We start from the raw sequence: 12546 nt of genomic DNA on the forward strand, positions 1-12546 counted from the left end.
TTGTTTTAATTTGATATCTAATCAAAATAATTTTGCCATTATTATTTACTGAAGTTTACACTTTCACCAAATAAAGCACACAGCATATTACTTTTAATGATGGATTTATTTCTATGTGACAAATTAGAATAATACAATAAAATTTCTGTGATCTCCTGCCCCAATATAAGGAAGTACCATGGATCTGTCCTATGTTATAGGTTCTGTATAGGCACTTGGCATCACCCTCACAATAAATAAATCAGGAAAGTATATTTAACAAATAAGACACTTGAAACACGTTCATCTATTTATTGTTATTTAACTTACCTCTGATCATAGAAATAGATGGAAGATACAGAGATTAAAACTCTAACTTCAGCATCTTTTTTCTCTTCCCTTCAATATGCCATTGATTGAACTGGCTCCTAGTTATCCCATAAACTCTCTTACTTTTTCTCATTATCTTCAAAGTCTGAAAACATTTATCTTTCTACATTCTATTGTCAACCATTCTATTAATATATATTGATACAGACTATTTTAAGGCATTAATTAAAAGAAGAAGGAAATAGTATTCACTTGTGAACTTTTATAGCACTACAAGTATATAGTATTCAATAATGTAGTTTCAGTTTTATTTACCTGAATTAACATAGTCAAAGTTAGCAGACATACTAAGCCATACTTTCCTCTTAATTCATTAATGATATGGATAGAATTTATTTATTACTTCCATGTCATTTACTTCTTTCAGAAACATATTTCATAACAAATTTGATTCAAATTTTTAATTTATCAATATAAAAGTGAATGTGGATATTCTTGTGAATTTTATTTTTATTTGAGAAAACTTAAATAATCTAGTTGTTATTTCCCTTAGCAACCTTAATAATGTCTTTTAATTTACAGTTATAAAACATGATACAGATATTTTATGTTTTTCATTATGAGGATCAATTTTATTTATTTATTTTTTAATGTAGACCATAAAAAAAAGAAAGAGGAATATCAAACTATCCTGCCATCCTCTCAGATTTAGGATACATAAATACAAACTTTCCTTTGTCTTTGTTCAGTAAAAGCATCATTCATGAATACTTGTTGTAATGCTGTCACTAAGAATTAAGTGGCGATTATATGAATTTTTTTTCCTAAAATAGAAGTGATTCTACCTGAAGTCATAGTTCTCCATTTCAGCATGGGTTACAAAGAATATTATTATTCCATTGCAGACTCTTAGAGGTTTGCAAAAGTCCTTATCCTCAGGAATTTGGAGAGTTAATCAAAAGTAAAAATGTAAAAACATCAAAAATGCATAAGATAATATAGAAAACACTGTGACAGTGCTGTTTACATAAACCTATGATAGGAAGAAAAGATAATACAAACAGATTATGTGGGGACTAACGAATGAAAGCCCTCCAGAAGTAATCTGATTATTTTGAAGATCAAGCAGAAGTTTTCTAGGCAAAGAAACTGCACTCAGGACATGGTGCAGGTAGGGCTGGGATACATGGATGCCCAGTGTGCAGTGGTTGATCACAAAAGCTCTAGATATGCCACCTCCATTCAACTATTTCACCTCCCAGTTTTTTGTTTACATAACTTTAAGCAAATTACTTCATACTAGCAAAATGTATCATAGTCTTTCTTACTCCATGGGGTTATTTACAGGGTATTAAGCCCTGATATGGTACATGGTACATAAGAAGTGTTAAATAGCAATTAAATGCAAGAGAAGAAGAAATAAAATAATTGGGAAATTGCAAGTCATTTGGTATTGCTGAAGAAAAATTGCAATAAATGGCATGGAAGAAGATGAAAAGCTCATGTAACACGTCAGGTAGCTGGAAATTGCCATAGAGTGAACAGAAAAGCAGAGACAAAGCAGAATCAGATTTTACTGTAAGTAGATCTCACTGGAGTGTGGTAGGAGTAGGGGAAGCAGAATACTGGTAAAGATTAGTTTCAAGATGATCTAATAAGAATGTTTGATAATCCTCTTCAACAGTGTCAATAAAAATAGGAGATAACAGTTGAGACAAAGGTTTAAAATGAGTAGGGCTTGTCCTTAACAGTTAATAAAATGGCCTGGGTGATCATTTGGCAGAAGAAGGAACAAATAATGACATGAAGATTCTGTATTTGAAAGACACAGTGGCTAGCAAAAACAAACAAACAAAAAACAGAGAAAATACACCAATAAATAGAGATTTGAAAGAAAGAGAAAGTAAGGAGGTAAAGAGAGCAATTTTGAGACATTTTGAATTTAAGATGATTCTAGAGCATCCATTCATAGATAAGTCTGTGTTTTTCAGAATAGAATTCAACATAAATCAACAGATTCGGGATTCACTAATAAAGATAAAGGTGGCCAAGAAGGTTTTCCAGAGACACTTGCTTATTTGAGTTGTGGGTAGAAGAAGATAATCTAATGAAGCCATTGGGGAAGATGCACTAAGAGGCTAATATTTTAATATAACTATTTGTAAAAGATGTTTTCAATTTTGTAAAAAAAAAATCTTGATTCAGGCCAGAATAATAATCTAGGTGATTGAATAGAAGTGTACTATTTCTGCTTCATGTATATTGCTATGTAAAAAATTTATTTATAGATTATTTTGATATAGATAACCAAACCAAAACATATTTTTAGGTTGATTGGGGAAATATTCTTTATTAAATAAAAATACCTAAAATCTGGGTAACAAAAGTTAAAAAATAATCTTAAATCTAACTTTATTTTGAAACTATTTTCTTTAAAACAAATTTCTTTCCCATTTTTAATATTGTGACTGTTATTTAACTACATTAATAAAACATTTAAATACAGTAGTACTTTAATGTAAATAATTTTCTTTTATATGTTCTAAATCAGCATGGGCATTAATCATGATAATGACCACCCTTCATGTGCTGATGGCCTTCATATCATGTCTGGTGAATGGATTAAAGGACAAAATCTTGGTGATGTTTCATGGTCTGCATGTAGCAAAGAGGATTTGGAAAGATTTCTCAGGTACTGAGATCACTTATTATTGCTGCATTGTAAGTGTTTATGTGTGCCTGCTTCCACTGCCAGCCAGCAGGTGACAAGAAGGAAAGGCCACCAAAGTAGAAGTCAAGGCATATGATTCTCATCTTGGCTTTTCTTTTGACTCATGGTGCATTTTGGGACATGTTATTTAACTGCTTCTTCATTTCTACATTTTTAAAATGAAGGGATGAATTAGATAATTTGTAAGGTTGAAAAATTATTATGATGATTTTTAAAGAAATCCATCACAGTATTTAAATGGATCTTCAATATTTCCCTGGGGAAAATTACCCATCACCCAAAATATCTGTTTCTATCACAAAGTGCTTCCTGAACAAAATCTACACCTTTTCATTATGGTACTACTGAACTTTACATCTGCTTTGCTAATAAATAGTTCTTACCATTGTAATAGACCCCAGTTATATTGCAACAATAGTAGCACATAACTTCTTCCCGGTTGGAAAAATAAATGAAAAATATTGCTATTATTCTAATTATCACTTTAGAGCCCTTGTTTTTTACCTTTATTCTTTGATAATAGAAGGAACAGCTGAAACAGTGATATGTAAAGTAGTCAGATGTTCAAGATATTTAAAAATCTAAATAAAAATTATAGGAACACCTACCTGACTAAATTCACTACAGAGATGAACTTTGTTCATTTTTAAATTTACAAGCCTATTTATTTTATTAAATTAATATTATAATTGAATAAAATATTAGGTTATTACATTACCATAACTATGTTCTGCAATACTTGCAATATACTCTATGCATACTCTTAGTCATGATAGCCTAGAGTACAGCAATCAAGTAACGGTTTGAAACACCATTAGTAGTTGCATCAGCCGATCAGTAGCCCCTAATGAACTTATTTCTAAAAAAGATGCAAGACATATAAATCTGTCTTCTGATGAATCGAGACTATTACCACATTAAATGTCAGTTTACATATGGAAGTTGTATTACAATGTACAGTACAAAAATATCCACACTATTAATACTCAATTCAGAATAATTGCTTTAAATTCCCAAGAGTAGCTGATATCTTATAGTCACACTTGGTTTTGGGCAAGTTACTCTCTGTGTCTGAGCTTCTAGATCTTATAAATGCATGAAATGATACCCACTTTACAGTGTTATGTGTATTAGCTTAGTTAATTCATAATGGATAGGTTTTATAAACCCCTTGTTATATTACCTAAAACATGATAGTTATTATTACTTGTCAAGATTATCTTAAATAATTTTTAATAAATTAATCCATATATGAAATGATTTCTATAATCATTCAATAAGAGAGCTTTTAACTGAAAGTATTATACTATTAATAATGTTTCTTCTTTTTATGCTAATTGATCATAACAACTTTTACAATATTTCAAATTTTTATACATATCTGCATGTTGTCAGGTCAAAAGCCAGTAACTGTTTGCTACAGACAAATCCCCAGAGTGTCAATTCCGTGATGGTCCCCTCTAAGCTGCCGGGGATGACATATACTGCAGATGAACAATGTCAGATTCTCTTCGGGCCCTTGGCTTCCTTTTGTCAAGAGATGCAGGTAAGTGTCATGTCTAGGGGTTTTTAAGGGTTCACGTTCATTGGATGGAAGTACTGATTTAGAATTTGTATACCAAAAACTCCCTATTCCTTGAAATAATTTTCTAAGAAAAGGTTTTTCCATTATTTTCCCGTATGCTTTGGAAGTAATAGAAAAAAGACATAGGCCTTCTTTCCTTAACTAAAGTCAGCAAAGAAGGACTCAACAATTTCTACTTCAAAATATTCACTGAAGTCAGGCAAGTGTTTGCATTGTGTTAGATAAATGCTCTTATTTTAAGACTCCTAATTTCTTATATGGTAACTAGGTGAAATGCAATGAAAACTATATATGACCATGTCATTTTAGACAAAACCCTTAAAATAAAAATTTAAGAACATATTTTATAGGAACAAGAGTTGATGTACATTTGTAATTTAACTAGAGGTAAAAGGAAAATATATAAAGTAATCAGTGTCTGTATATTACTATTGAAATGGTCGGTAATTAACTACTCAGAGGGCAGTTGTGTCAGATCTAAAAAATTTAAAGGATGAAGCAAAATTACCTTCTTAATTGATGTGAGAATTTCAGTTCTACTTACCCTTCCCTCTTTATTTTCTCTTCCTATTTCCCGTCTCTATCTTTCCCCACCTCTTCCCAATGTATACACATGTTTTATACTTCAGGAGTAAACTGGTAGTCACACTCAGTGGAAATTGGGAGAGGTTCCCTGAAATATAGCTATTTCACACTGCCAGCATTTCTGTGACTGCCTCATGACATTGTTGAAAATAATGCTATTTATTTTATTTGCCTGTTATTATCTCACACATGAGTTTATAGGTTCCATGAGGGCACACTGTCTTTCCAGCATCCAGCCCTGGGCTGGAACAGGTAGGCATCTAGTGAATATTTGATATAGAATTAAGTGAGTGAATGTGTGAAGGAGTTGGAGCTGCATCACATATGATGTTCAGAAAGGTCTACAGACTGCAGTACCCCAGTGGTAATAGTGGAGCTCTGCAGGAGCCAGTGTAGGCCCATGATTGTCACCTGATTCCTGGTGGTTTACATGTGGAGGAGCCTGGATCCTTGAAGGTCAGGACCATGTGAGCATTATGACACTAGCTAGCTTTGGACCTGTAAACTCTGTCACTGATTTTATCTCTTAACCTTCTCATTTAAAGGTTTGGACTCTTTTAAGATTATGAAAAAGTTGGCTACCATCTTCTTTCTTAAATGTTTATAGTAAAATGATGTTTTGTGGTATACAGAGCTGAGTTTGTGGGCAGACACTTTTTTTGGGGGGGTGAAGTAGCGGTACAAGGAATTAAACCCAGTGATTGCTTTATCACTGAGCCACATCCCAGTCCTTTTTATTTATTGATTTATTTTTTATTTTGATACAGGGTGTTTTAGTCCCCTTTTTTGCTTCTGTGACTAAAAGACCTGGACAAGAACAATTAGAGGAGGAAAAGTGTATTTTAGAGCTCGTGGTTTCAGAGGTCTTAGTCCAAAGATAGCCAGCTCTATTCCTCGGGGCTCAAGATAAGCCTGAATGTCATGGTGGTGGGATGTTGTGGAGGAAAATGGCTCAGGAATCACATTAGAAAGCAGAAAGAGACTCCACTCTCATATTTTAAAAAATATGCCCCAAAGGCATGTCCCAATGCCCACCTCCTCCAGCACACTCTACCTGCCTTCAGTTACTACTCAGTTAATCCCCACTGGATGATTAGTTCACTGATTGGGTTAAGGCTCTCATCACAACCATTTCACCTCTGAATGTTGTGTATTGTCACACACATCAGCTTTTGGAGGGACACCTCATATCTAAACCATAACACAGAATCTCACTAAGTTGCTTGGGCCTCACTAAATTGCTGAGGCTGCTTTTGAACTTGTGATTCTCCTGCCTTGATACCTCCTGATCAGCTGGGATTTCAGGCAGGTGCCATGCCCAGCTGGACAGACATTTTTATATGCTGGAATTAACATTGTTTTAGACAACAAAGCTGTCTACAGTAATTAAGAATATTATTTGGGAGTATTTATTAGTATTTCTATTCTATAAATAGAAATTTGGTAGAGCTAATAATGGAAGATATTCATCTTTTCAGAAGTACTTCAAGTGTTTAAAAAATTCAATCAAATGGATGACTACAAACATGATTTTGATAAATTTTAAATTATTTTCAATTAACAAAATTTCTATTGTTCAAATTAACAAAATTTGTTATTGTTCGCCTTGAAATGTAATGGCCATTCTAACAGTATGAAGAGGTTGAACCTGTTCAAGAGGTGATTAGGTCATCAGAGCTTCATTCTCATGGGTGGGATTGGTGCCTCTTGTGGTCTCTTTCTGCCATGAAAAAGCACAGCAAGAATACCCTCGCCAGTTGCCAGCACCTTGCTGTTAGACTTCTCAGCCTCTGGAACTGTGAGCAAACACAATTCTGTTTATTATAAATTACTCAGTCTCAGGCATTCTCTTATAGCAACACAAAACAGACAAAGATAATTATTTTTAGAAGCTTTAGAAATTACTCTTAATGATGTATCATATTGCAGTTACTTGCATTTTACTAGGGCCATTCTACAGTATTTGAACTCTAAATACCTGCCACAAAGTGTGTTCAATTATTTATGTTCATGATATAATATGACTTAGAGTGAATGTTTGAGGCCCAATATGATTCTTATAATGATTCTATGCTACAAATAACATCTAATCCTATTTTATAGATCAATTTGAGGCCTTGAGAAGTGAAATAACAATATGAGATTACTAACATTTAGATGCAAACTCTCTATGCTCTACTGCTTCTTCATGGAACTCAAACTAGTTTTTATATACATTGTCTGCTGTATAGGAAAAAACCTTAGATCAGATCCTGTGCTTAAACTGAATTCTTATTATCTCTTATTGCAATTTCTCCTTCAGAGTTAAAAATATCTCTATTAATTTTTTTCTAGGCTGTTTTCTCTATTCATATTTTATCATACTAACTCATCTGAACTGATTTAACATTTTTAAAAATTGATGTTTCTTAATATTTTAGGATATTCCCTTGTTAAACTAGACATTTACAAATAAATTGTTTTAAATTTTAGTTACTCAGACATGATCTTCTTTTCCTCTCAACTTTTAATATTCTAATTCAAAATTGATTCATGTAGCAGATAAAGTCTTAGAAGAGATTATTTATTAATTCAGCAATTATTTTGACAAATGTTTATTGAGTTCCAACTACTTTCAAGGCATTGTACTATGTATTAATAATTAGCAGGAAACAAAAAAACAAAGTCCCTACCCTCATGGTTACATTTTTTTTCAAGAGAAAAAGAAACTAAGTATATAAACATACATATAATAGATAGAGAGACATACATACATGCACATGTATATATACATATATATATAAGTAATATGTCAGTTGTCAGTTGGTGAGAACTATTTTGGAGAAATATAAGTTCAAGAAGGATGATAGGAAATATTAGTGGGTAGGATGGCGGGGATAGTGCTGTTTGTATAAGGTGACCTAGTAAGGCTGATAGAAGGTGACACTGGTGTAGATTTCTGAAGGAAATGAGAGAGCAAGCCATGTATTTACTTGGGAGCAATATTACAAGAGGAAACAGAAAACAATTTAATTCAATTCAATTTTGGTTATCTTTGAAGTTTAGGATGCCTAGTAGACATCCGAGTAGAGATGTAAAGGAGTCCAGGAGAGACAGGTTTTTGGACATCACCACTCAGGTGATTTTGAGGACACTAAATGTTAACACTAGAAAGTGAGTTTAATGAGAAGAGCAAAAGTATTGAAGAGCTGAGAACTATGTCACTGGTTTTTAGAGTGTAGAAAGATGAGGAGACAACACAAAATAAGACTTTGGTGAAGTCTATTGATGTAGGAATAGAACCAAGACAAATCAAGATCAGAGGCTAAGTGAAGACATTTTTACAAAAGGGTATTCAGCTATCTCTAAAGCTGAACACTAATCTAATAAAATGAAATCTGAGGATAAAGAATCAATATTTCTTTCCACCTCTGAATGTTACCACATTGGAAACCAAGCCCCTAACAATACAGATCCCAACCATAACATATACAGACCATTAAGTGGATCTGCCTGGTGCCACGTGCCTGCTCATCTGTCATTTGAGCTTGATATGAGGCAAATCTCTTGAAGGTGAGCTCAATAACATCAGAAGTGTTATCATCCCCCCTTTTCATTATATCTCTAGCAACTTATTGAATGCCCAGTAAATATTTTCTGAACCACTAAGTGAATTAATTGAACAATTGAGTGATGACTCTTAATTTTCATTTGTCTACTTGATTTTTAGATATACTACATGTCAAGATAACATAAACCTAACCTAGAATATTAATGCAATGAGTAAAAAAAAAGCCAACATAAAGGGCAGATAGCTTGTTTAGCAGCTTATACATAATCAGGCATTCTTAAAACCATCCGATTTCCAATCAAATATAAAAGAGTGAGGGGTTACTACACCCTTCAACATGTTCAACATGTGTGTGTCTAACAGACTCTTACAAAGAATATATAAATCCATATATGATGGTGGTGGTTGGCCCATAGTGTCTGAATTAGATAATTCTCTTCCATATTTCTAAGCAGATATTTAAACAGAAGTACTAGAGAGTCCAGTGTTGCATAATGCTGATCTGATTAATGGTATAAGTTTACTCTTAGGATAACAACTTATATCTGCAAGAGGTTTAAAGAGACAGATGTAAAGATTCTTGTGAAACATTCTGACCTATAGCAACAATAGCTCACTCTCTGCATTAATTTGCATCATTAATACCTAATTTCGTGGATGGTCTTTTCTTTTGTACCAAGCACTTGATGCCTTCAAACCATCTGGCATCTTGTGGGTAAGCTAGCTCCATTGTAACAGTTGTTGTAATAGCTTCTTGAAATGACTTACCCTGTCTGGAAATATATAGGTATGAAAAGATGTTTTTCTAGAAACACTTTGAAGCATCCCTGCAAGAGTTATCTTTCTTGAGTTAGAAGAAAGTGTGATAATATTAGGCCTCCAGGAAACTTGCAATCCTCCCTTTGTTTGGGGACTAGACTCACTGTGAATTGCACACCTATCAAAGATTTAGAAAACTTTCTACTGTGATTGATTCATATAATGACTGGAAAATTAACATGTGAGTCCCAGTTTTACATTTCTTATTTATCTGATCTTTCCATCAAAATATGTACCACTGGCTAGGCATGGTGGTGCATGCCTATAATCTCACCAACTTGGGAGGCCAGAGCATGAGGATCTCAAGTTCAAAGCCACCCTCAGCAATTTAGTGAGGCCTTAAGTAACTTAGTGAGACCCTGTCTGAAAATAAATTATAAAAAGGGTTGGGAATGTGGCTCAATGGTTAATCACTCCTGGATTCAATCTCTGGTACAAAAAAAAGAAAAATATAATAAAAGTAATACCTTCTAAAATCTCTCATCTGACCCAAAGTACAGACTGGCATTAAAATGAGGTACCTTGTGAAGAATTCTAAAAGACTGAGTCTATAATTTGGCATTGTGAAATTTCAGAGGCAACTTGAATTTGGACTTAAGGCTTACTGTAAAATAGTTGGAGGAGACACAGTACATTATTTAAGACAATATAAATCTGCAGTATTAGAGTGTGGTATTGGCAGAGAGACATAACTAATTGCTGAAACACAGTAGAGAGTCCAGTCATAAACTCTCACATGTGTACAACTGATTTTCAAAAAAGGGACAAGGAAATTTAGTGGATAAAGGGGAAACTTTCAATTAATTATGAGACATCTGGATTTTCATCTCAAAATTTAAATCATATTATATGCCAAAATTAACCCCCAATGTACTATAGACCTAAATATGGAATCTGTAAAACTATAAAACTTTAAGAAAAATGTAGGAAATCAGAAAACATGAACTGAAAAAAGAAAAAAATAATAAATTATTGTTTGAATTTATCAAAATAAAATAATTTCTTCTTAGAAAAACTCTATTAATTAAATGAAAATGCAAGCCACAGAATGGGAGAAAATATTTATGATAAGTAGATCTTATTTAAAAAAAACTGTTCAGTTCAATAAAATCTGAAAAATATTTGAACAAACAATTCAGAAATTAAGACGTATAACATGCCTTAAAAGATGCTCAACATTATTAACATTGCATTAAGAAATACAAATCAAATCCATAAGAGCTCTGGCTGCATACCCATTAGAAAGTCTTCAGTTGAAAAACAAAAAATATCAAGATATTGCTGATGATGTACAACCACTAGAACTGAAATTCACATATCCTGATGCTGGAACTTTTAAGTGGCACAATAACTTTGTAATGATTTTAGGTGGTTTTTCTTAAACACTTAAGCATTTACCTACTGTAAGATTCACATTTTGTACTCCTAGATCCAAAATAAATAAATAAATAAATAAAATCTCTGTATAAGTTTAATCATTTTAAATTCAGTAAGACCCATCTATACTCTGTCCAGGTGAATGTGCAATATATATTTGGCAGAATTTACATCTGCAATTGTTAGGGCTAGTGTTTTAGAAATATCATTTAGGCCAAGGTGCTTAGTAAGGTTGCTCAGGTAATCTGACTTCACTTCTAGATGGTCTATAAACTGCTTAGATGGGGAATTTAAATATCCTACCATGATTGTGTAACTGTCAGTTCCCATTATTATCATATTTTGATCCACACTTCATAGAATTCTTTTGTTAGACACTAATATAGTTATTATGTCTATGTCTTCTTAGTAAATTGAGCCTTTTTATTATGAAGACTCCCTTTTATCCCTGGTGGCATCTTTATATTGAAGTTTATTGTATCTGATATTAATGATTTTTATATTCTTACTTTTTACATGGTTTAACATTTGCCCTTCATTTATAAATTTTAAATTTATTTATATACTTATATTTAAACTGATTTTTTTTGCTGTAAGCATATAGTTGAGTTTTACTTTTAATCTATTTCATAATTTATGGCTTATGAATTGAGAGGTATTTAATCTGTTTATATTCAATCATTGATATTTGGATTTAGGTCTAGTATTTGATAATATGATTTATTTTTTAACTCATTATTTCCCTCTGATCCCCTTTCTGCTTTCCTCTTTCACTGAGCCTGCTGCTTAGGGAGGGATTCACATGGAGCCATGAGGGAGGAAGGGGACACCCACCTAGCCAGCCAGATCAGCTTAATCAATGCTAGAAATTGTGATGTTCTGTTGTAGAGTAAGATCGGCAAACTTTGACCTGGTAGGAGCGGCTAGTGGTTTTTGTAAATAAAGTTTTACTGGAATGCACTTGTTCATGTATTGTCTGTGACTGCTTTGGGGCCGCAACGTCAGTGTTGAATAGTTTCAACAGAGTCCATATGACCCATAATCATATGCTATTTGACACCTTTCAGAAAAAGTTTGCTGACCACTATTGTAAAGCCTCTTAATTATCTTTTATTACTCCAAAGAGTGCTTTAATTTTTTTTGTTTTCACAGGCAACTAAATTCGTTAGATTCAGGCTGGATGTTTTGTTTCATCTGTTGGGAATCAGTTCACTCTTCTCCTATCTGGACTCTTTATAGTGTGCTCCATGTAAGCATAGGTCAGGTGCCAATGACAACTGTAGGCTCCTCTATTCTCCTCTCTCTCAGACGATTTCCTTAGTTTCTTAGGCAGCTTTGACTATTCATATTGTATTTTAGGTGTTTTTTGTTTGTTTGTTTAGACACAGATTTATTTAGGAAAACAAATACACATTTAAGAGAAAAATACCATCTTTCTCAAAAAAGACGGAGACATCTTTTTTGGTGTAAAGCAAGGAATAAGCATTCCAGGGTAAATGTGTGCCATCTCCAGAGAGAGACAGCCTGATTTTTTCTTCATAATGGTATGTTTTTCACCATTGTTTTGTCCACCCAATGTCAGGCTCTGTG

At 33.1% G+C, this 12546-nt stretch overlaps 1 protein-coding gene across 3 annotated transcripts in view; it reads left to right on the plus strand.

Moving 5' to 3' along the window:
* Nucleotides 1–12546, plus strand: part of ADAMTS19 (ADAM metallopeptidase with thrombospondin type 1 motif 19) — a 254721-nt gene that overhangs the window by 146323 nt on the left and 95852 nt on the right. For all 3 annotated transcript variants that reach the window (XM_081281410.1, XM_081281411.1, XM_081281412.1), the window contains 2 exons: nt 2861–3001; nt 4436–4586. In XM_081281410.1, coding sequence (XP_081137536.1) covers nt 2861–3001; nt 4436–4586 — 292 coding nt within the window. The remainder of the gene's footprint in view (nt 1–2860; nt 3002–4435; nt 4587–12546) is intronic.

The sequence above is a fragment of the Spermophilus citellus genome (genome assembly GCF_964194105.1).
Source record: "Spermophilus citellus genome assembly, chromosome: 1".
In the NCBI taxonomy this organism is placed as follows: Eukaryota; Metazoa; Chordata; class Mammalia; order Rodentia; family Sciuridae; genus Spermophilus; species Spermophilus citellus.